Consider the following 21,123-nt stretch of genomic DNA (forward strand, 5'->3'; position numbering starts at 1 on the left):
AATGTCTGCCTGTGTTTTCTGTCCTGATTCTGCAATTTTCCCGTCCTGCACAGTAGCCCTTTTTATTCCCAAGTCCCTGAAGGAAGAAGTAAATGAATTAAGATGCTATCAAGTTGGGAAAAGGGAAGGTGGGTCTGAGCCTCAGTGATAGAAAGGTAAAATGGGAGAAAAACAAAATTCCAGGCAAACATTTTCTCCTCATTAAAAATTCCCAGCTAGCTCTAGAGTCGGTGGAGGCTTTGTGATAGTGTCTGTGCATACCTGGGAAGAGACAGGACAGTTGTGGGATAAATCCATGATGATTTTGCACGGGAACATATCCATCTTTTAACAGCTTAATTAACATGTTTCATGTCAAAAGTGTTACAAAGAGCCTGACAACTTTACTAAAGACCGGTCCTGTTTTCCCCTAATCAAAGAGCCTTCCTCTACAGGAGCTTTCAGTCCCCATTGAAGCTCTTTTGGAGCAGAGTGTGACTCAGAGGAAGGAAAGAGGAAGTGGCCTTTGAATTAAAGGTAGTTTGCCATGGAAATGCAGCAGCACGGTGCAGATGAAATGGGGGAGCGCTCCAAGGTTGCATGGCTAGAGAGGTAAGCAAAGACTAATTGGTCCCGGGGGAGGCTTTAATCAACCATCAACAGTGTAGCTTTACAGTAGTTATACAAAAAAAATTAATAGAAACAAGGAAAAACAACGAAATAATAGATGCACTGCTTCGTGATGAAAGCCTCATTAAATCCATATTACCACCGTACCAAAATCTCCCTGCTGCTCCTCTATATAAAGAAGACATTGGTTTTCTGTTCGCTTGCGGCAGCATTGCTCTTATTTGTTGGTTTAGATTACTAGCTTTCTGTGGCAGGAGCTGCCTGTCCCTCGTGTGCACAGACCTGAGTACACCGCTGCAAAAAATAAATCCAACTTACAAGTCAGCTGTCTTTTCCTCCATTTCTTGTCTATTTATCTGGTTTAGGTGGCTGAGCTCTTTCTCAGTCGCCCCCTCCCTCTTTCTTTCCCTCTCCCTGCTCTCCCGCAATGGGGCCAGGGGCTCACAGAGAAGCAACTGTTTCCCTCAAGAAGAAATTTTCTCCTGTCTCCTGTTTGCTTGTTGGTGCCTCACCGCTCTTCCTCTTGCCTCCCTCTGCGCCAAGCAAGTTGCCCACAAGCTAAGCCAGAGAAGTGAAGGCCCCCACGTCCCGACGTGTCAATTTGTGCGACTCCAGCCCTGTCCCCGTCCCGCCACCTCCCCCTGGCCAGGTTTTGCCACAGGAAGAATGCAAGGCTGGCACCTCTGCGGACCATTTCCTTGCTGGGGCCAAGCCCGGGATATGCAGATGGGAGCCGGTGATTGACAGGCCAAGCCCAGTTCCTCCAGGCTGGCATCACTGGTCCCACTGTTGTGGTCCCAGATTCCCCGCATACCAGGCCCTTGCTGGTCTCTTTATAGCTCCCCATGCCCTTTGCGCAGCAATGAGGCCATTGTGGCAGAGCCGGGGGCCGGCAGGGCTGCGTGTCCCTCCCTGTCAATAACCATCCGCCCCCCTCCTCACCTGCAGGAAAGATTTCATCCAGGGCGTCCCTGCTGGCCCCTCGGTGCCCCCCCAGGCGCTCCACACGTGTCAGGGGCTGGCCTCATGCCTCCCCGAGGAAGGGCAGGTTAATACCTGAGGGCCAAGGCTCCCACTTGCTACTCTGCATCCAGCCTCCGGCTCCTTCGCAACCATGGACAGGATTTTCTCTGGCTTTCTTCTCTCTTTGCTGCTTCTCCTTCAGAGCTATGGGGTCTATGGGGCACCTCCGCGGACACAAGGTAAGTGGAGAGCTCAGCACGGGGGAGTATGTGGGTCTGCTCTGTACATTCCAGCCTGAGTAAGGCTGGGAGGGAAGATGAAGAAGCAAATGAGAAAGATACACCCAACATCTGCCAGGAAAGCAAGGACGTTTACTCAAGTATTTTTCCAAGGCAGGAAAACCTGGAGGTCTCTTTGCTCCTGCCTATTTCGTTGCTTTAGAGTAATACTGAGAGCCCTGTATGGACACAGAGCAACTGAAGGTGGCACCAGGTCTGCCCTAGCCCACAGCCCACAGGTTTTGGCTGGAGGAGGTCCACGCAGGAGAGGACCTCTCCCATGACTTCAGAAACCTCTTCTCTTCCTCTTTGCAGCTGCGGAGGGCTAGTTTTGCCAAGTGCTCCAGAAGGGAGTTGGCCGGACATCCCGAGCTCTGGTTAACCTCACTGAGTAGGAAAGTCTGGGCCAGGTTCCTGGGGCTGGGCCTTACCTAGGTTTTACTTAACCCGTTCTTGAGCAAAATCAGCTCTGTTTGTCTTTTCAAGGTAGATGTAAAGTAGCGAGACAGGAAACGAGCTGCCTGCTTTGAGATTGAGCGGTTTGATTTCAGGGTCTGTAAGTCCCAATTTGTAATTAGTGTCAGCAAGTCATGGACACAAAAGAGGAGAGCTTGAGCACCTCCTTAGAAAGAGCTTAGAAAGGGTCTGTCCTTTGCCATGGGCAGGATGCTGCTATGGGCTCTAGCCAACCTGAGAAACTCACTGCAGCAGGAGGTGGCCACAGCAAGCTTTAAAGATGTTTGAAAGATCTTACTACAATTAATAATGTATATTTCTGGGTAGATCATGACACTTGTAAAAGCCAGGTGTGATGGTGGCTGCAGCATTAACTGCAGCTTATGAAGGGGACTTTCCTGATATACTGACTAGTTTCTCCTCGGTATTTTTGAAGAGAGATATATTTGCAGCAGAACTAAGCATGAGATACCACTGAATAAAGAAACCAAATGGACTGTTCATCCAGCCCAGCTCTAATGCAAGCAGTTGCAGTTTCTAGCACATCTTTTAGTTCTGAATTACTAGGCAGGTCTTCTGGTCTTTTAATTAGTTTAGCAATAGTGCTCTAAGGTTTTTTGTTTGTTTGAATATTAAAGCAGTGCCTGAAATTCAGTTATTCCTGAATAACTTCCAGTGTGGACACTATTGAAAATAGAGGACAGTTTTACTGAGGTTTAATTCAACTTTGAAAGAGACTATGCTGCATCAAGGTGTCACTCAGAGCAAGCGTGCTTGAATGTCACCAGCAGAGATAACCGAGGGCCACCTGTAGGCCCTCAGGTGTGCACAGTGGCTATGACTAGACAGATGGAAATCCCAAATCCCATCTTATATCTTTTTTTTTTCCTCTTCATTTCCCTTAAATATATTGTAGTCTTATGAAAAGACATTTAAAATGTTACTTAGGGCAAAATCACAGAGCTTTTATGAAAAAAAGAAAGCACACTTCAGCATTTCTATTGGATCCAGCTATTCCTAGGGGAACATTCTAACTTTTCCTCCTTGATTTTTCACTAAAAACAAATTTCATTCATTAGCTACAGTAGTAAAGTGGAATCTGTGCTTTCATTTGAAGGAACTGATTGCAAGATGCTCAGTCTTTCTCTATATCTTCATTTCCCACCTGTAAAATGGGTATAACTAACCCTTGCTAAAAGAGTTTGCAAACTTGTATAAGATGGACTGTCAGCTGAGTGTTTTCCTTCCATTGCAATGAATTATGGTGGCAAAGTGAAAGTTACCCCTCTGGGAAAAGGTTATACTGCATTTCAGTGGAAACTCGAGCACCTGACACTGTAACTACCGCCTGCTTCCCTTCTACACAGAGCATCATTTAGAGAAACCTTGTCTGGAAGCCAGAAACAGATTCAACATTACCGTCTCTCTGGAAACTAACCTGATTATATTCTTTATGGATATATCACAGCGTATTTATTTTTGTGTGCCTGAAAGACTGAAAGCTCCTTTAGATTTCACACTGAGGACCAGCTATAATATTTATGTCACAATTTGGAACAGCTTTGTTGGCCAAAAAGTGCACATTTAAAAATCTGTCTGCAGAAATTTCCTTTATGATATAACCTATATCGTTCCTCCATGTGGAAGTCAAATACTAACAGAGCACTTGATACCCCCACAGAGACAGGTTAAATGATAGAAAAGTAAAAAATAAAAGAACAGAATGCAATAGATCCGGTGAGGAAAATGGGACAATTCATTTAAAAAATCATTTAAAATATCACTCTTTTTTATGTTTTGCCTCAGTTGGAAATTAGGATGGAAAACTTCATGAAAATGAGAAAAAAAAAAAAGCCAGTTTCTTTCATCGCTAATGTTTTCTGTTTATGCCATTTATTTCTACAGTGAATATTCATATCTTAGTATGACAGGAGTTGTACATATTAATTAGGAATTGTAGGGTCCTGCATCTCTCTATTGTATTCTCTCTCAGCAGGTCACAGAACTAAAACAGTGTTGGTCTTTGCCGTATTACAGTGTTTCATTACTAGTGTCACTGGCTAAAAAATGGGAGATCAGGTTATATTCTGTTAGGTAAATCTGTGAAATTTGATTCATGATTGAATCCAAATGGTTAAATTTCATGCCTGCTTCTGGTCATGCAAAGACACAATCTTGTTAATTAGTATCCATGTGGCTTGCTTTTACACATCCAAAATTATCATTTCATTTTAGATTTTGTTTGATACAGAATGGCATATATAAGCTCCAGTTCAAAGCTTTATTCCTCTTTCTGTGCTGCCATAAGTGAATTAAGTTTCATGTAGACATTAGCAATAGCCTGGGGTTACAAGTGGGGAACCTGCTTCCGCAAGTGCAAAGCTGGTATCTCATCAGCTCGTTGCTTTGTAAGCACAAGCTATACATGAATAGCTATGTTTTTCTTACAGACACTTTTCTGTGAAAGGAAAAGAACATCTAGCAACGTTAGAGCGGTCTCTCTGGGTCTCTGTAAGACAGAGGGAGAAAGGATTTGAGCTCGTGGGTCCTCTAGCCTCAGCCAACTGCTTGAAACCCTAAGTCCATTTTTACTCCAGGATATTTTGCTCTTCATTTTCCTTTATCTTTCTTCTCCATCTTTATCCTTTCCAGGCACCCTGTGCAGAACCAAGCCCACTGATTTGGTGTTCGTCATTGACAGCTCTCGCAGTGTGCGCCCACATGAGTTTGAGAAAGTCAAAGTGTTCATGTCCCGGGTGATTGAGGGACTAGACGTGGGCCCCAATTCCACCCGGGTGGGTGTCATCAATTATGCCAGTGCCATAAAGAACGAGTTCTCCCTCAAGACCTACCAAACCAAAGCTGGCCTCTTGCAAGCCGTCCAGAGGATAGAGCCGCTCTCCACTGGGACCATGACTGGCCTGGCTATCCAGTTTGCCATTAACCGCGCTTTTAGTGACTCAGAAGGGGCCAGGGTGAGGTCTCCCAACATTAATAAGGTAAGCAAATTATGTTTCATTACTGCATGGGAAAGACTTGAAGATACTTCTTTCTGTGGTTCACCGTTGAATGGTTGGGAAAAAAAATTAGAAAAGAGACAAAGGTGATTCTGTGCTCAAGTTAATACTGACATATGCTCAGTGAGATGTTAAATGCTTTGATTGTGTGGGAACAAATGGAGGTTAACTGTCAAAAGTGAAAAGACTCCCAACTCTCTTTGAAAGCAAAAGCTCGAATTTTCTTTGGAATTTAAAAATACCCCCCAAGAACTCACAAGGTAAAAAAGGTGGATAAGAGTTGTATGGGTAAAATTAATCTAGCTTCACCAGCTTTCCTGCATCTGGAGTCCTTACAGTGCATGCCTTTTGGGACGTGATGCCCTGCTTCCAATGTGCCTGTGACAACATACAGCGGTAAAGTGCTGATTTCAGTGAAAAATGAGGCAAACTTCTGACAGTTTCCACTGTGAAGAATCCTTTAACATGTACATATAAAGCAAAGTGCTGTTTCAGTGTCCTTCATAAGTCTTTCAATTTTTTCAGAGGCTAATTAATAGCTATGTTTTCTGTTGTGGATATTGTCTTTAGCTACACAGACTTTGATGATTATTTGGCATTTAAGGTGTAATATAAAAACAGTTTAATCCTACACCCGATTCCAATGGCTGTCATGGCTTCTGGACCAGATTCCCTGTCCCAAAATCTCAGTTTAACAATTTTTTCCCAGATGCCTCAAACTCTCATTTTGGCCCCGAGCGTAACCAGACCAGTCATCAGGAAATCTCCCCTCTGAGTAGGTAGATTTGCGTATTCTTGACAATAAGTGTATTAGGTAAACATGAATGCACCTCTTAGAACCTTGTGCCCCATGCCAGCTCCACTGTCTCTCTGCTTTGGGACAGGACCAGAAAAATAAGCAAAGGTTACATGCAGGTGTTTAGAGCTTTCAACCAGATAGACAAAAAAAAAAAAAAAAAAAAAAAAAACAGTTGCTGGAGTGAGGAAGTCTGGAAGCTTTTGCCTGATTACAACATTTTTGGAACAAGTCACTTTCCATTTCCATCTGCTGCTAGTAATGCAACAGGGAAAGCAGATTTTTGAAGAGCCAAGTATTGAAAGAAGATGCCCAAGGAGGTCAAGTTATAAATATTACTGAAAGGTGAAAAATAGGCACTAGTAAAGATCTGCCAACTCCAAAATTGAGCAATTCTCTCAATTTTCTCCATGATTGCTCAGTACCTCTAGGTCAAGGTGTCTTGCTTAAGTGTACAGAGTGGGATAAGCTCCAAGTAGGAGGGACATCTGCTTGGGCTTGTCTTGCCTCCTACACTGCTGTCAGCAACTGTCCAATGTGCAACAGTAAATGCGGTAGCAATCTAGAAGGGTCGGTGCTGCTCCTTTCCTTGGAAATTGTCAGCTCTTGCCAGGTAATGACTTCACATCATCAAATTTCAAATTGATGCTTTTGAACACCTTTATAGATGGACATGGGTGCACTTGATGAGCATGGATTCATAGTGAAGAAAATCTCAGGATGTTAATTTAAGGCAGAAAAATGTCACTGGAATTGAGCTCTTTCCCAGGCTCCATCCATTCTACTCTAGCTGGCTCAGAAATTCTTTCGAAAGAAAAAGATCCAGGAGCACGGAAGTGGCTGCAGCTGTTGTGTTCCTTTAAGATTTTCAGTATGAGCACTGGGCCAGCAAAAGAACAGCAAAGGAGCCCTGACTATTTCATGTATCTGCCATATTCTACGTGAGGAGCTAATTGCTGGAAAAGCATTTCCAGTCCCCTCCAGGTGACTGGTCCTACATGGAGGATAACCCTCATACAGCTCCACAGAGTCCTCAAACCTATGAGTTATCCTTATCTAGTAGGTGCAGGAAATCAAGAAATAGGAAACCTATGGCTAATCATTGAACCCAGAATGGTACCAGGATTATGAAGAGTTTCAAAGGAGGGGTCTGACTTCCAGTTATATTGTAGGAAAGTACCTGCTGTTGCATTTAGCCTTTTTCTTACTATTTATTTTTCTAAATGAATAAAAAAACAGAAGCTTTTTAGATCCATTTTCTTCTGGGACCACTACCAATCCATGAATCCATTCGTGCCCTTTAGACATTTCACCATTTTCATGTATCTTCTCCTTTCTTTATCTAAGTCCACAATGTATACTTCAAGAAGAGGTGACTAGGTCTGTGTCATGATGAGGACCCTTCCAACCTTAATGATTCTATGAGGACACAGTCCTGGTTTATATAAAACTGTTATAACATTTTCAGTATTAGCATCTGTGTGTTTCTTAACACAGTCTGACATCTTGCACGTGGTGTTGACCATTGCTATAAACTGAAGAGACGTTTTTTACTGGACTGTCTATGAGAATACCTGAATCTTTACTTACCTAATGTCTTTCACACCATTTAAGTAACCCCTTTCCTTGTGCACTTTTTTTCCGCTCTTGGCTGCTTCTCTGCTGGGCTGCCAAACAACTCACCCAAAAAGCTCTTGCATTCCTTAGAGTTTCCTTTCATCTCAGAAGGCATAAGAGCTGCTGTGCCAATGTATTTGTTCTGTTATTAAATTAGCCAAGACTTTAGTTTACATTTCTAGGGGAAAAAAAATAGCAGCTCACTAAAATAACATGGCTAAAGAATTGCTTTGGTTCCCTGAAACTTTAATGTCCTGGACATCTCGAAAGAGAGCAATGGTGATCTTCATTATTGATCTTGGGCACTATAAAGGAAGAAAATGAAATCATTACAAGCTTTCACCTCTTTCCTTCTGCTTTGGATCTGGTCAAGGAGACCATTTTCATTCCTTGATTCTGTGCTTATGTTTTTGTTGTTGTTGTTGTTGTTGTTGTTGTTTGTTTCCTTGTTTATTACTTTTTTCACCATGCTTTGATGTCCAGCAAACCCTTTCCCTTCTGTGATTGTCATGATGCTCAGGATATTCCTCACCATCTTCCTGGAAGGAAGAATGGCCCACCTAGTAATTCAGGGAGGTGAAGCTTCCAGAAACACTGGGCATAGCCCTTGCTCCCTCATGCAGTAAAAATCCAGCAAGACCTTTGTGAAAATCTGCACTATGAATTTAAACCATGTTGATGCTGATTAGAGCATCACAAGATTATTTGGTCTTGCTGTGCTTCAAACAGCAAATCTCATCCCAGGACAGGGAAAAATACTATTTGTTTCTGCAGGAATTCAAAGTAAAGTCTGTTTATATGTCTATTAAAAATGCAGGGTCTCCAATTTCTTTTATCTTTCTTTAGGTGGACTACAAACATATAGTCAACTTGCTGAGAAAATCAAGGGCTTATTCAACTTCCTGCTCAATTCCCCTTCCAGTATCACTACAACATTCAAGTAATTCACTGTATAATGAGACATGGCTACCTCATTAGCTGTGGGATTGCCTACGCATGATAGTTTCTGAAATATGAATATCTAGGGAAGCCTGTGAATACTCTGGTGTCTTACTTAGCCAAGAACAAATTGTGCCCTGAGAATACAGGGGGGTTCTATATGACAGATACAAGACAAGAGGGAGACTCTGGCTTCAGCAAGTTAGAAAAGTAGTGGCTAAAATAAGCAAAGGTTTTGATGTTGAAAAGCAGAAATTTCTGAGTTGCTGAATTTCCTTAAGGTGAAGTTGGAAGACCTGTCCTTTTGAGAAAGCAGATGAGAACACTTCTTAATTCTTCTCCGGTCACAACCTGCTAAGCACAAACCCTCTCTCTGCTGCAGGGCCATGTGTCAGCCTCTCTAGGATGGGGTAGCTGTTACTTTCTTCCCCCCGTCTTGCCTTCTGCTCTTTACCGAACAAGGCTCCATGTTTCATGTACCACACACTAGCACACTCAATATTTCAAATGAGAATAAATCACAGTGCAGAGTTACTGAGATCCTGTGACTGCAAATAATTTGGCAGGAGGTTTGAAACAAAATGATGTATTTTCTCATGTTATAAATCAGGCTGGTAGACAGGGTAAAGTTTAAAAAGAAAATCCTGGGAAAACCAGATTCTCCTGATAGCTCCAAATGTATATACTAGGAAAAGATCTCCTTATACTTGTTCTAGTTATTAAATTCTTTTTGCAAGTAACTGGGCCTTGGCAAGGCCCAGTTTCCTGGCTGACTGGAACACTTGGGCTGATGCCCAACTCCCTTGGGCTCACTGACTGACTCATGATGCCTAATGGAACTCTAGGCCTGTTCTCTCCAACTTCCAACAGCAGTTCAGAAAGCAATAACCCCAGACACCAGTACAGGCTGGGGACTGACCTTCTGGAGAGCAGCTCTGTGGAGAAAGACCTGGGTGTCATGGTGGATGACAAGTTGACCATGAGGCAGCAGTGTGCTCTTGTGGCCAAGAAGGCCAATGGAATCCTCGGGTGCATTAAGAAGAGCGTCTCCAGCAGGTCGAGGGAGAGGATCCTGCCCCTCTACTCAGCCCTGGTGAGGCCGCATCTGGAGAATTGTGTCCAGTTCTGGGGTCCACAGTATAAGAGGGATGTGGAGCTGCTGGAGAGAGTCCAGCGCAGGGCCACAAGGATGATCAGCGGCCTGGACCATCTGCCCAATAAGGAGAGGCTGAGGGAGCTTGGCCTGTTCAGCCTGGAGAAGAGAAGGCTGAGAGGGGACCTGAGCAGTGTCTATAAGTACCTCAAGGGAGGCAGTGAGGAGGATGGTGCTGGTCTCTCTTCAGTGGTGGCCACCGACAGAACTAGAGGTAATGGCCACAAACTGAAGCACCAAAAGTTCCACAGGAACTTAAGGAAAAATTTCTTAACAGTGAGGGTGACAGAGCACTGGAACAGGCTGCCTAGAGAGGTTGTGGAGTCTCCTTCTCTGGAGATCTTCAACCCTGCTTGGATGCAGTCCTGTGCCACGTGCTCTAGGTGACCCTGCGTGTGCAGGGGGGTTGGACTAGATGATCTCTAGAGGTCCCTTCCAACCTTAAGCATTCTATGATTCTATTATTCTATAGTAGATTTTCACACAGACCCATTATGAAGGTCATCCCTATTAGATCCATATGTAGATGCTTCTACCAGAGATCTCCTGGGGCCAAATATGGGACATGGCCTGAGTCTACCCAAAGATGGATCTCTAATGTAAAGAGCAAAAGGAACTGTTTAAACTGAGAGCATGGCTTATTTATTCAGACAAAGAAAATGCCAGGAGAACGTACAACACCTCTGTCGTGTGACAAATACTCCTAGAGAGATACATAGCTACTGACAGGAACCTGCTCATAGGGTAGTGTTCCTTGCAAAAGCTACTTGATAATATATCTTGTTTCGTGACAGGTTGGTTTTTGATAAGCTCTAATTGGCAGCCCCTGTCTCGGAGGCTGCTGTGTGGATGCGGGAGTTGGTTTGCTGCTGATGCACAGCTGAGTCAAGGGCTCTCTCTCCTGGCAAAAGGCATGATTGCATGGCTGGCTCCCGGCCCCAGCCTGGCTGCAGGTCCAGCAGCAACCCCAAAGTCAGGCCTTGAGGCCCTGAGGGATGTCATGTTCATCCCCCTACTTTCAATATGCACTGACATCTGTCACAGATGAATCTCTTTCTTGTCTCATTTCCTTATTTTGGTCAGGAACAAGGAGAAAAAATTCCTCTCTACCCCAAAGCAGCCAGTTACAGAATTCTGGTGCCTTCAGAAATTTTTGATTTTGTGGCCCTTAGGAAATGTAGATAAAAGTCTGAACTTACAGACCTTCATCCAATTGAAAGCTCTATTTCCAGATTCATCCATCTTTTGTGTAGATGGGAAGCTCTGAATGAGGCAGCAGAATACATAAGTACTGCAAAAGCTCCAGGGCAAATGAGTATAACACTCAAGCATCTCTGCTGAACCATAGTGGGCAGAGGGAGAAGAAACCATGTGACCAATCATGGCTGAAGCCCCTTGGGAGTGGGGCTGGGAACTCCACTTCTGATCTTACTGGAGGCAACTTTTCTCCCTCCCAAGGATACAGAACAGCTATCACATTATCCTAACTGAGCAACTGGTAGGTCTTTATGACTTTTATCTACACAGAGGTGCAGAGCATCACAATAGTCACAGTAGTCAATAGTGACTATTGTGACTATAGTCACAACAAAGGGAGGAAAAAATGGCAGGAGCAGATGAACTGCACAAGAACAAAAATGATGGTTTGAGAAAATATCTCTCAGAAGAAGACGAATAAAGGGGAAAATAGACAACCTAGCAAGAGCACCAGGATTCCTGGATTACTGCTGCTTGTTCAGGGCTCCACCTAATCCAGAGAGAAATCCAGATCCCAGTGAAATCAGCTGTCATTTTGATGCTGATGTTAGTATGGATATATATGCACAAAGCACTTCCCTACTTTCTACCTCAGTTTCTACATCTCTAAAATAGAGTGTAAGCTTTAAACACATTATTTTTTCAGCTTCTGTGAGATTCTTAAATGGGCAAAGATACTATGAAATTTCCATACTGAGCCAAATCGGAGTTTAATCAGAGTTGTCCTTAGTGTCAGCTAGGGATCTACAGGAGTAAAGAAGTTTGACTTGAGCATTAGTTTGTATACGAAGAATGGAATCTTTACATTGGTTTGCTCAGGGGTGAGACGCACCTAATGTTCATCATTTAAAACAGTCAGGTACGTGGCAATTTAACCTTTCCAACTCTGAAAGAAAACACCAGATAGAAAGAGCACCTTCTGAGACTTGAGGATGAAAAGGAAGAAGGGGATGAGGGGATACATTTTCTTTTGCTTTGCTTTCAAAAATGTAAAACCTTATTCAGTAACCCAAGATGTTCTGCAAGTTAAATGTGTTAAAATATTAAACGTTCTTCCTGTTAAAATCAGTTCAAGCATATACCTTGTCTCTGGCATTCTCTATGTAGGTAGCTATTGTTGTGACTGATGGACGTCCCCAGGACAGCGTGCAGGAGGTGCCAGCACGGGCCAGAGCAGCCGGCATTGAGATCTTTGCCATCGGCGTTGGCCGGGTGGACATGCACATCCTGCGGCGAATTGCTAGCGAGCCCCTGGATGATCATGTGGACTATGTGGAGAGCTATAGTGTCATAGAGAAGTTAACTCACAAGTTTCAAGAAGCTTTCTGTGGTAAGTCCTTCCTACAACCCCTGAGTTCCTAGCCAAGAGATACAAGAGGCTGCCAAAAGGTTTTCCACATGGAAATTTTATATGTAACAAGCCTTTATCCTTCCAATCCCTTGTTCCAAAGACTTGGATCCACAGGAATAGCAAATAGTATAGAAGATGGATGTTCTCTGAAGGTACCTTTCAAGAGATGCATGGGAATTTCATTTTTCACTTAAAGAAGTCTGCAGACTTCATTTGCACAGAGGAATTTGTAAACATGACCCATGTACTTCCTGAGGCATAGAAGAAAAAAAGGATTACATGCCCTTTAAATAAATAAATTCATGATCCTTATGCTTTAACCCATGCGGGCACTTTTTAGCATCTGGCTAGTAATTTCCCCCACCAGCACTGTCACCTGAATTCCCAGCTAAGCATGGGCAGGTTTCACTTCCCTCCTAGAGGCTGAAGCCTCTGTGCTTAACTGTGCTGTTTTTCTTGCATATTCTTTGAGGCACGGAACTCTCCTGGTTGAAACTGTATCTAATGCCATTATGCAGAATATATAAAAAGTGCCTGATTATTCTGCAAAAATATATTCACTCCAGCATGAGCCAGTGAATGGAGTGAGAAAGCTGCACTGCTTTCAAATATGCCCACAAGACTGTAAGAGATGGTCTATAAATATCCATTTTATATGTCAGAAAGAAAGGCCTGGGGGCTTCACACATCCATCCTGCCAAAACACAGATGTGTGCCAACACCTTTTAAAAAGTGTGATGCCTATGGCGAGGCACTGTAAACACATGCACGCACATGCACAGATGGACCTGCAAAACTCTTTGAGACCAAGAGGTGTAAAATTTCATGATTCAACTTTCAGCCTGAAAATACTGGGAGTGAGCAGTTTTGCAACAAGGAAAATTTCCTTCACTGTAGAAATGAGGGAACTGTTGACTCGAAAATTAGTCATATTTTAATTAGGTGTCACTCCACTAGAAGTTCACGAAAGAGCAGATCAAGTGCTACATACTAAGGGGAGTAATGACAAAATAGCTATGAATATTAGTGAGCATTTTATTTTGGCTGCCCTGGAGTCAGGAGTCAGCCAGACATGGAGAGGCCTGATACATGTTTTGAAGTTCTGGCATTAGTGACATTCAGAGAGAGAGAGAGAGAGAGAGAGGAAAATTACCTCCTCCTTTCTGTGTCTTGTTTTTCAAATGTGAGAACAAAGTTCTCCCCTTGGTAAAAGCCTTCAGAGGTACATCCAAGGGAAGCACTGAGCTAAGGATTAATACAGCTAGCAGAGAACAGCACTGTATTAACTGCCAAGTGGGCTGTTATTGTGCTATGCAAGCAGCTGCACAAAACCGTACTCGGTCGGAGATAAACCCAAACACCACCTGCTATTGTGAAGCAAAAATTTGTGACTACTGCCAAGCAGGGAGAATGGTGCAGCATTGTCCAAACTGCATCCCATAATGCTTAAAAACTCACAGGAAGAAGGAGGAGACCCTTCACAATCAAGCTTTGTTTAAGCATGTAAGATTTAAGTATTCTGCATAATACAACCTGAGAGCCCAGTTTAACAGTCATTTTCTAGGTTAGTAATATCACTAATGATAAGTGCCATATACATGCTGGAAATACCTTCTCATGTTGGCATAAGAGCATGCAGAGCTGTGTGTTGGAAAGGCCAAAGGAAGGAAAAAGAATGTATGAGGACAGCACAGTTGAAATAATGAACAGAATCCTCTTAACTTTGAAAGACTTATCACCACTTCTCATTGTTTCTTTAGGCCCAGAAATGCTCAGCTTTCTGCACAATTTCTCCAGTGTTTGTAAATGAATTTGCTCCAACCAAATCTGTTTATTTTTGAGTTTGCTTTCCATGATCATTGCTATAGCTCTGACAACACTGTCAGTCACTGAACGCCACTGGCTCAAATTGCTGCAATTCAGCTTCTGTTTGCTTAGCATCTCAGGAGTAAAATACAGGTTAAGATCAGCAGGAACAAATATTAGCAGAGAGTGAATTTGAAATACCTACTTGCAAGGGCAACTGAAGTGAATTCCAAGTTTGCTTGGACATGAATTCCACCTGAGAATGGCAGCTGCACATGGGACTGAAATCATTAATCATAATTGCCCTACACAGCTGAAAAAAAAATGGGTATTGGCCAACATAGGTGGTAGTTTGGAAGCCAATTCTCATTCTGCAGTTTTGGAGGGTGAAGTATAGTGTGATATGCCCAGGAGAGAGTTGAGGTTTGCGTTTTGAGGTGGGTTTTCAGCACATAGACTACTTTGAGTCCTGGAAGTGCCTGAGTCAGGAGATTTGTGAAAATTTCTCCTTGCTTCTTGCATCTTGGTTACCATCTCAATATAATGACTTCCTGCTGCATTGTCCTGCTGTAGATTTAGATATTACTCTGCTCTAGTGTATAGAATGAGAGCTTTGGTCCTGTATCTCTGTAGCCTCTGGGTTGAGAAGCCTTAGCATGATCTCTGACTTGAATCTACACCTTCTCTTATAGTGGTGTCTGATCTGTGTGCCACTGGAGATCATGACTGTGAGCAGATCTGTACAAGCATCCCAGGTTCATACAAGTGTGCTTGCAAAGAGGGTTTCACATTGAACAGCGATGGGAAGACCTGCAGCGGTATGTAATGATTTTCAGTCGTGCTGAGCTGAGCTGTGTTCTGCAGTTGTAGGACTGGGAGCCACTGAGACATGGTGGACATATTCTGTTCAGAAAAGTCTGAAGATGAAACAGTATACTTAGCAAGATTTCTTTTTGAAAAAGTGAGAATAAATGAGTGTGAACTGGTGCTGATTTTTTGCTATTTTATTAGCAATAAAATGCCACTAGAGTTATGCTCTTCTGCATAATTAATTAAAGTCAGGTAGTTGCTATCTTCTTTTGTCCTTTTCTTGCCCTTCAGCCTGCAGTGGTGGGTCAGGATCTGCTCTGGACCTTGTTTTCCTGATTGATGGCTCCAAGAGTGTACGGCCTGAAAACTTTGAGCTTGTGAAGAAGTTCATCAACCAAATTGTGGAATCACTCGATGTGTCAGACAAACAGGCCCAAGTCGGCCTGGTTCAGTATTCCAGTTCTGTCAGGCAGGAGTTCCCTCTTGGGCAGTATAAGAACAAGAAGGACATCAAAGCTGCAGTCAAGAAAATGGCCTACATGGAGAAAGGAACAATGACAGGCCAGGCTCTGAAGTATCTCGTTGACAATTCCTTCTCCATTATCAATGGAGCTAGGCCTGGGGTTCCCAAGGTGGGCATAGTCTTCACTGATGGACGGTCACAAGATTACATCACTGATGCTGCTAAGAAAGCCAAAGATCTAGGTAGGTCTCCTCAATTCTCAGTGGCTTGTTTTTCCCTTGGACCAGACATTGCATCTATTACCTATCTAGGTATGAACTAATTCCCAGAAGATCTCTCTTATCTAAGATAGATGCAGGTTGCTACAGAGTGAATTTATCCAGACATTGTCTTAATATTCCTGCATGCTTTTACAGAACATGCAGCATTTGTGGCTGGGCATTTAGACAAAGTTTGGTTTGCCAACAGGTGGTTTTCACTCCCACAGCTTCACCTCTGTCTTTGATCTAAGTCCACTGGGTGTTTCTTTGCTGATCAAGATGAAGTTTTACACATTTGTAAAGGGATGCATAATGGTTCAGCATGCACACTTCACCCCAAATGCGCAGGAAACTTAGAGGAAAGCCAAGGATATGTCTGATGTTGGTAATGAAAGTCATTCCAGCATCAGCAGGACTCATGGCAAGGCAAAGACAATTTGCAGAGAGCCCCTCAGAGAACAGCTGGAATCACAGGGCCAAGTACAGCTTGTCTGTAACAGCCGTAAGGCGTAGGAAAGAAAAAGAGGAAATAATAACAATAAAAACAGAATCACAGATTATGGGAATATCTATGGACTCTCTGTCTGAAGTCCAGGCACACTTGCTCATTGATACTTGCACAAGGATTATGCCTCTTCTAAATCACCTTGTACCCATCCAGGAAGCTCAAATTGACATATCTCTGACCTGGTCTCTCTGCCTGCAACCTGAATATATACAACTCCTGGTCAGTGATATTCTACAAAAAATGACCAACACAAAATGTGATAAGCTGAGCAAGAAAGCTGCACTGGATGGAAATATATTGATATATGGAGATATTTTGGTATATTTATATATTTAAACATATTGAATCTACATACCTTGAGATCTGCCACTTTGCTGACCTTCTGCTGAACAAGTTCCCTATGTCCTGCAATCACTCTGTTAAAAATAGTCACATATATATCACACTACAGTTTTCACCTGGGATTCTGTAATGGTAACACATTCCTAACTTAGATGGTCTATTCTTGGGATGTGTATTCAGAATTCTGGAAATTTTAATAGCCCTATTCCAGAAGGCCTGGCAGCCAAGGAACTTCCAAGCACAATAATCAAGTTTGCAAGAAGAGGAGTTCCCAACACCCAGCTTGACCAAGCAATGCTCCTACATTGGTAACTGAAAACATTGTGTGGTTCCTAGTCAGCAAGGACCTACAGGTTGAGCAGGGTCTGCTGCTGTAGCAACAAGAGGGTCAATGGCTCTCGGTCTAACAGGCTCTCACTGCTTGCAGGCTTTAGGATGTTTGCTGTGGGAGTTGGCAATGCAGTGGAGGATGAGCTCAGGGAAATAGCTTCAGAACCTGTGGCTGAGCACTACTTCTACACGGCGGACTTCAGAACTATCAGCAAGATCGGGAAGAAGCTGCAAATGAAAATCTGCATTGGTGAGAGTGGGGTCCTGGGGGGAGGAGAAAATATAGTCACAGTGTTTAGACATTATATAAAGCTCTTCGTTCTCACTGTATTGAGTTTGCAGAGTACTTGAAAGGATCATGGGATACCCAACTTTTGGCAGTAGCCGAAATTGCAGACACCCCCAAATCTCATTCATCTCTCCCTCTCACTACTTCCTCTGCTTCTTTTTCTCTCCATTCTTCTCTACTTTCTTTTTTTCTTTCCCTTTCAGTAAATAATTCAAACTCGAACAGGTACTGAGCATGACTAAAGGTGTATGAGGAATGAAAAAAAATGTTCTGAGAAGATAATCCAAGGGTGCATATATCTGACTTAACTTGAAGATCAAGCCAAAATAAGGTGTCTGAGTTGAAACTAGTATGCCACTGGCTGCTTCTACAGTCATACAGGCACCACAGAGGTGACAGACTGCAAATTAAAGCAGGCATCTGGTATATTCCACATGGCCCTTAGGTGTTTAGGTGTTTAAATCTGAGCAATATGAATTCTAAATTGCCTCAGCTTGGGATAGCCTCAAAAAGCAAAGGTCGAGAGGGGACTAAGTAGGATATAGACATGGTAAGAGGAGGTAAAGAATAATACAAAAGCTAAAGGATAATGTTAACCTGTGAGTAAACTGGGTCTCTAAAGTAGAAAATAAGTACTATGTAATTTGGGGAATTTATTTAGAAGGAAGAATAATGTCTCCAATGAGATACACTGGTCTTTTGCAAGGGATCTGCTTGCTCCAGCAGACCACTTTATATGAAGCCAAATACTTAGGCTTTATTTAACACATGCATACCTTGAAGCACTTCTGAGTGCTGCACTGCCAGATTCAGCAGGAATCTGGCACCCTCTTGTTGAGTCTGGGTTTTTAGGAGTCCTTTGGATCCCTCCTCCTGCTAAGTAAACATGTTTGCTTCCAGTTATCAGCTAGACGTCCTTCCTGCAGCTGTGATTGGGCTGGTTTGTTTCCCAAGGGAACTCTGCCAAGCTCAGCTCTCCTTCTCATGGACATGCAGATCTGCTGTTGAAAGCTCCATGGTCCCATGAGATGCAAAGATCTCTACTGCTGTCATGCCAGATGCACAAATGCTTGAGTGCTCAGGTGATATTGAGATACTCAGCATTAACAGGACAAAATAATACTACCTAAACATCAATCTCCTTTTTCCCTTTCTTTGCCATTTCTAGTATTATCTTCTGCCAAGTCCAAGAGATACCTATATAAAATTAATGGGTCAGTAGTTGCTAGCTCATCTGTCTTTCCTCCTGAACATATCTTAGAAAAAGTACTTGGAAAGTTAGGGACTAAGCTTGTCTCATAAGAAAATCAAGTTTGGTTCTTGCTTTACTACAGATATCCTGAATCATTCCAGATAAGGGTCCTCTTGGCAATGTGATTTAAACCGTCCTTTTTTTTTCCTCCTTCCTTTTATCAGGTTGTTGAGTTGATTCATTGTCATTTTATAAATATCTCTTTTCTTTTCCCAGTCATCCCAGTTATCTTTTTTTCTACTTTTTTGAATAAATTATTTTTTCTTTAAGAACATATCTAAATCACTGTCATAGTTTACCAAACTGAGGAAAGCATATTGCTCTGCCTACTCAAGAAATGAAATATTGCAGCAAATACCAAACAAGCCTTGACACCCAGATGGCAAACAGTGCCTCCAAATTATTTTTTCACAGTCTGACATGTGCCTGCTTATGAGCAGCAAAGACTATTACCCACCATGACGACACTATTGAGAAGAGAACTGGAAAACAGATTGTTTTGAACACTGTATCTGACCAGTTTCACATTTTGGGACCATCAACAGTAGAGATCTGTAGGCTTTCAGAAAACTAGAAATACAGGAAACCATTCTATTTTTGGACAGACCTTGACCTATACAGCAAAAAAAAAAAAAGAAAAAAAAAGTGATGCTCTCTTGTCATCTGAGGTTAAAGGCAGAAGTAATCAGTCAGGTAGTTAGGAAGAATGATAGTTTCAACTTCTTCATGCTTGTTCTAAAGAAAATAAGAATTGCTTATTTCAGTTGCCACAGTGATTTTGATTTAATCCTTTTGTGTGAGGCTTTACTCATCTTGATATTCTGTTCCACAGAGGAGGATCCATGTGAATGTAAATCTATTGTGAAGTTCCAGACAAAAGTAGAAGACCTCGTAAAATCACTGCAACAGAAATATATCCTTTGGGGAGCTATCTTGGTCCAGAATAGAATGGGTTGAGCTGGGCTTTCTTGGGGGGAACCAAAGGGTAAGTCTACCTCTGAGGAAGCTCTACCAATGAGGGAAACAGACTAGATAAGTGGTCAGGAAGCTGGAGATGAGACACTTGCATCACGAATAGGTGTCTAATAGGAAGGATCCCTGCTTTAGAGTGCACAGCTACCAATCTGGTACACAGAACAAGAAGCAGGTGAGAAACACTGGAGCCAAGGGAGAATATGAGCTGTATGTAGCAAAGCCTCAGTCATTTTTTAGGAGATGATTAACTGCTGCCAGTGTGACAAAAGTGTGCAAGTGTGTGAATGGTTCATTCGTGGGATAACGTTGCTATATCTGTAAACTCCAGAGTCCTGTGAGCCAGGCCAGAACATGAGGGCTGAGAGCAGGAGTAGCTATCGTTGGACTGCGAGCAGAGGAAACCACTGGTTCTTGTATGCGGTGGACTCAGTCAGTCATTACAGTGCAATGGGTGGAATTCTCACCCATAGCTAGACAGAGTCTTCATTCCTGGGAATAAGGAGAAAATGTCCTTTTAAAAGTTAATTCAGGCACAGATTGCTGTATTTTCTATACCAGTTACTCTGGATATTTTCTTCTCTTTAGTTCAAATTGAGTAAAATCGATGTCTTATATTATGCAAAAGGTCAGAGTAAATCAGTAGATCTCATCCAGTGGGTTGCAGCTCCTAGGCACGTCATGAAAAGCAATTAGCAAAAAGAGCAGAAAATTGTGATATGGTATAACTCTAAGAAAAGGTCTCTCCTCCACTCTTCACACAACCCATACTGCTCAAGGTCAAGAATTCTCTGTCAACCACTTAAAAGATGCTCCAATCATTCCTACATTTTTTTTACTTTTCCCCTTATAGTAAATTTAGAGGTGTATGAGAGTGTGTGTGTATATGTGAACATTTTTTACCTTAAATAAAAGTCCATCAACTTGAGCAATTCTGAAAATGCCAGAGTAGATGATGATGACAGCATTCCTCCTCTACCTGCTCCCAGTAGGGCACCTCCCGTCATTATCAGTGCTGTAAGTTAGGGAAGGACTTGAACAATGAATCACTAATGTGCACTATCATTTTTTCCCCTTAACTCTTACTCACTGGAAGCTGTGGCAAAAAGGATCGAAGCTCTGGAAAACAAGATCATCTAAGATCCTCGAAGTCTTTTATTTCCCTCCTTTCTTATGTAATGTAACAAAACCAGAAGTCCTTCATCTATACCAAGGGCAGCTCAGCCACAGCCTTACGTCCAGCTTGTATTTTTTAAAGATTCTAGTCTACCTGCATTTGTTTAAAAGAGAAGAAGTATAACAGTAGGACACAGATTGTATAATGGGCAGAACACTGCGTGTAACTGAGAGCCAGACCATGCTAATGTTCATTGCATCATATAGAGTGCATACATAAAAACCTGGAAAAGATTTGGTTTTGATTTAAAGCTTAATATATAGGTGTGTGTGTGTGTTAATACATACTTGATTATGAGTTCTGTGAATCCTTGCTGTGTTATTCTGCATCTTTTGTTTCTATGCATAAGATAATTTAATTTAAAAGTCAAAGTGACTTAAAAACAACTCAGATTTCAAGTGCAAAAAATCAAAGCAGCTGATCAGCTTATTGTTGTAAGCATGAAGCATTTGTCAGTAAGTAGATGAAATATAATGAT

The 21,123-nt window shown here is 42.5% G+C and overlaps 1 protein-coding gene across 1 annotated transcript; it reads left to right on the forward strand.

The window, feature by feature from the left end:
* The first annotated feature begins 1,723 nt into the window (after positions 1–1,723).
* MATN1 (matrilin 1) lies at positions 1,724–20,640 on the forward strand. The gene is made up of 8 exons (XM_010227376.2): positions 1,724–1,811; positions 4,959–5,305; positions 12,193–12,415; positions 14,935–15,060; positions 15,344–15,757; positions 17,053–17,205; positions 19,329–19,409; positions 20,559–20,640. The coding sequence occupies exons 1-8, from the start codon at positions 1,724–1,726 to the stop codon at positions 20,606–20,608; spliced, it is 1,482 nt and encodes a 493-aa protein (XP_010225678.2). The 3' UTR covers positions 20,609–20,640.
* The last annotated feature ends 483 nt before the right edge of the window (positions 20,641–21,123 follow it).

The sequence above is a fragment of the Tinamus guttatus genome, unplaced genomic scaffold, assembly GCF_059628265.1.
Source record: "Tinamus guttatus ecotype Peru unplaced genomic scaffold, ASM5962826v1 Tinamus_guttatus_pri_ptg000014l, whole genome shotgun sequence".
NCBI lineage: Eukaryota > Metazoa > Chordata > Aves > Tinamiformes > Tinamidae > Tinamus > Tinamus guttatus.

Coding starts and splice junctions, on each gene's coding strand:
- MATN1 (XM_010227376.2), top strand. CDS start 1,724: ATGGACAGGATTTTCTCTGGCTTTCTTCTCTCTTTGCTGCTTCTCCTT. Junction 12,416..14,934: donor GTTTCAAGAAGCTTTCTGTG/GTAAGTCCTTCC, acceptor CTTCTCTTATAG/TGGTGTCTGATCTGTGTGCC. Junction 15,758..17,052: donor TAAGAAAGCCAAAGATCTAG/GTAGGTCTCCTC, acceptor CACTGCTTGCAG/GCTTTAGGATGTTTGCTGTG.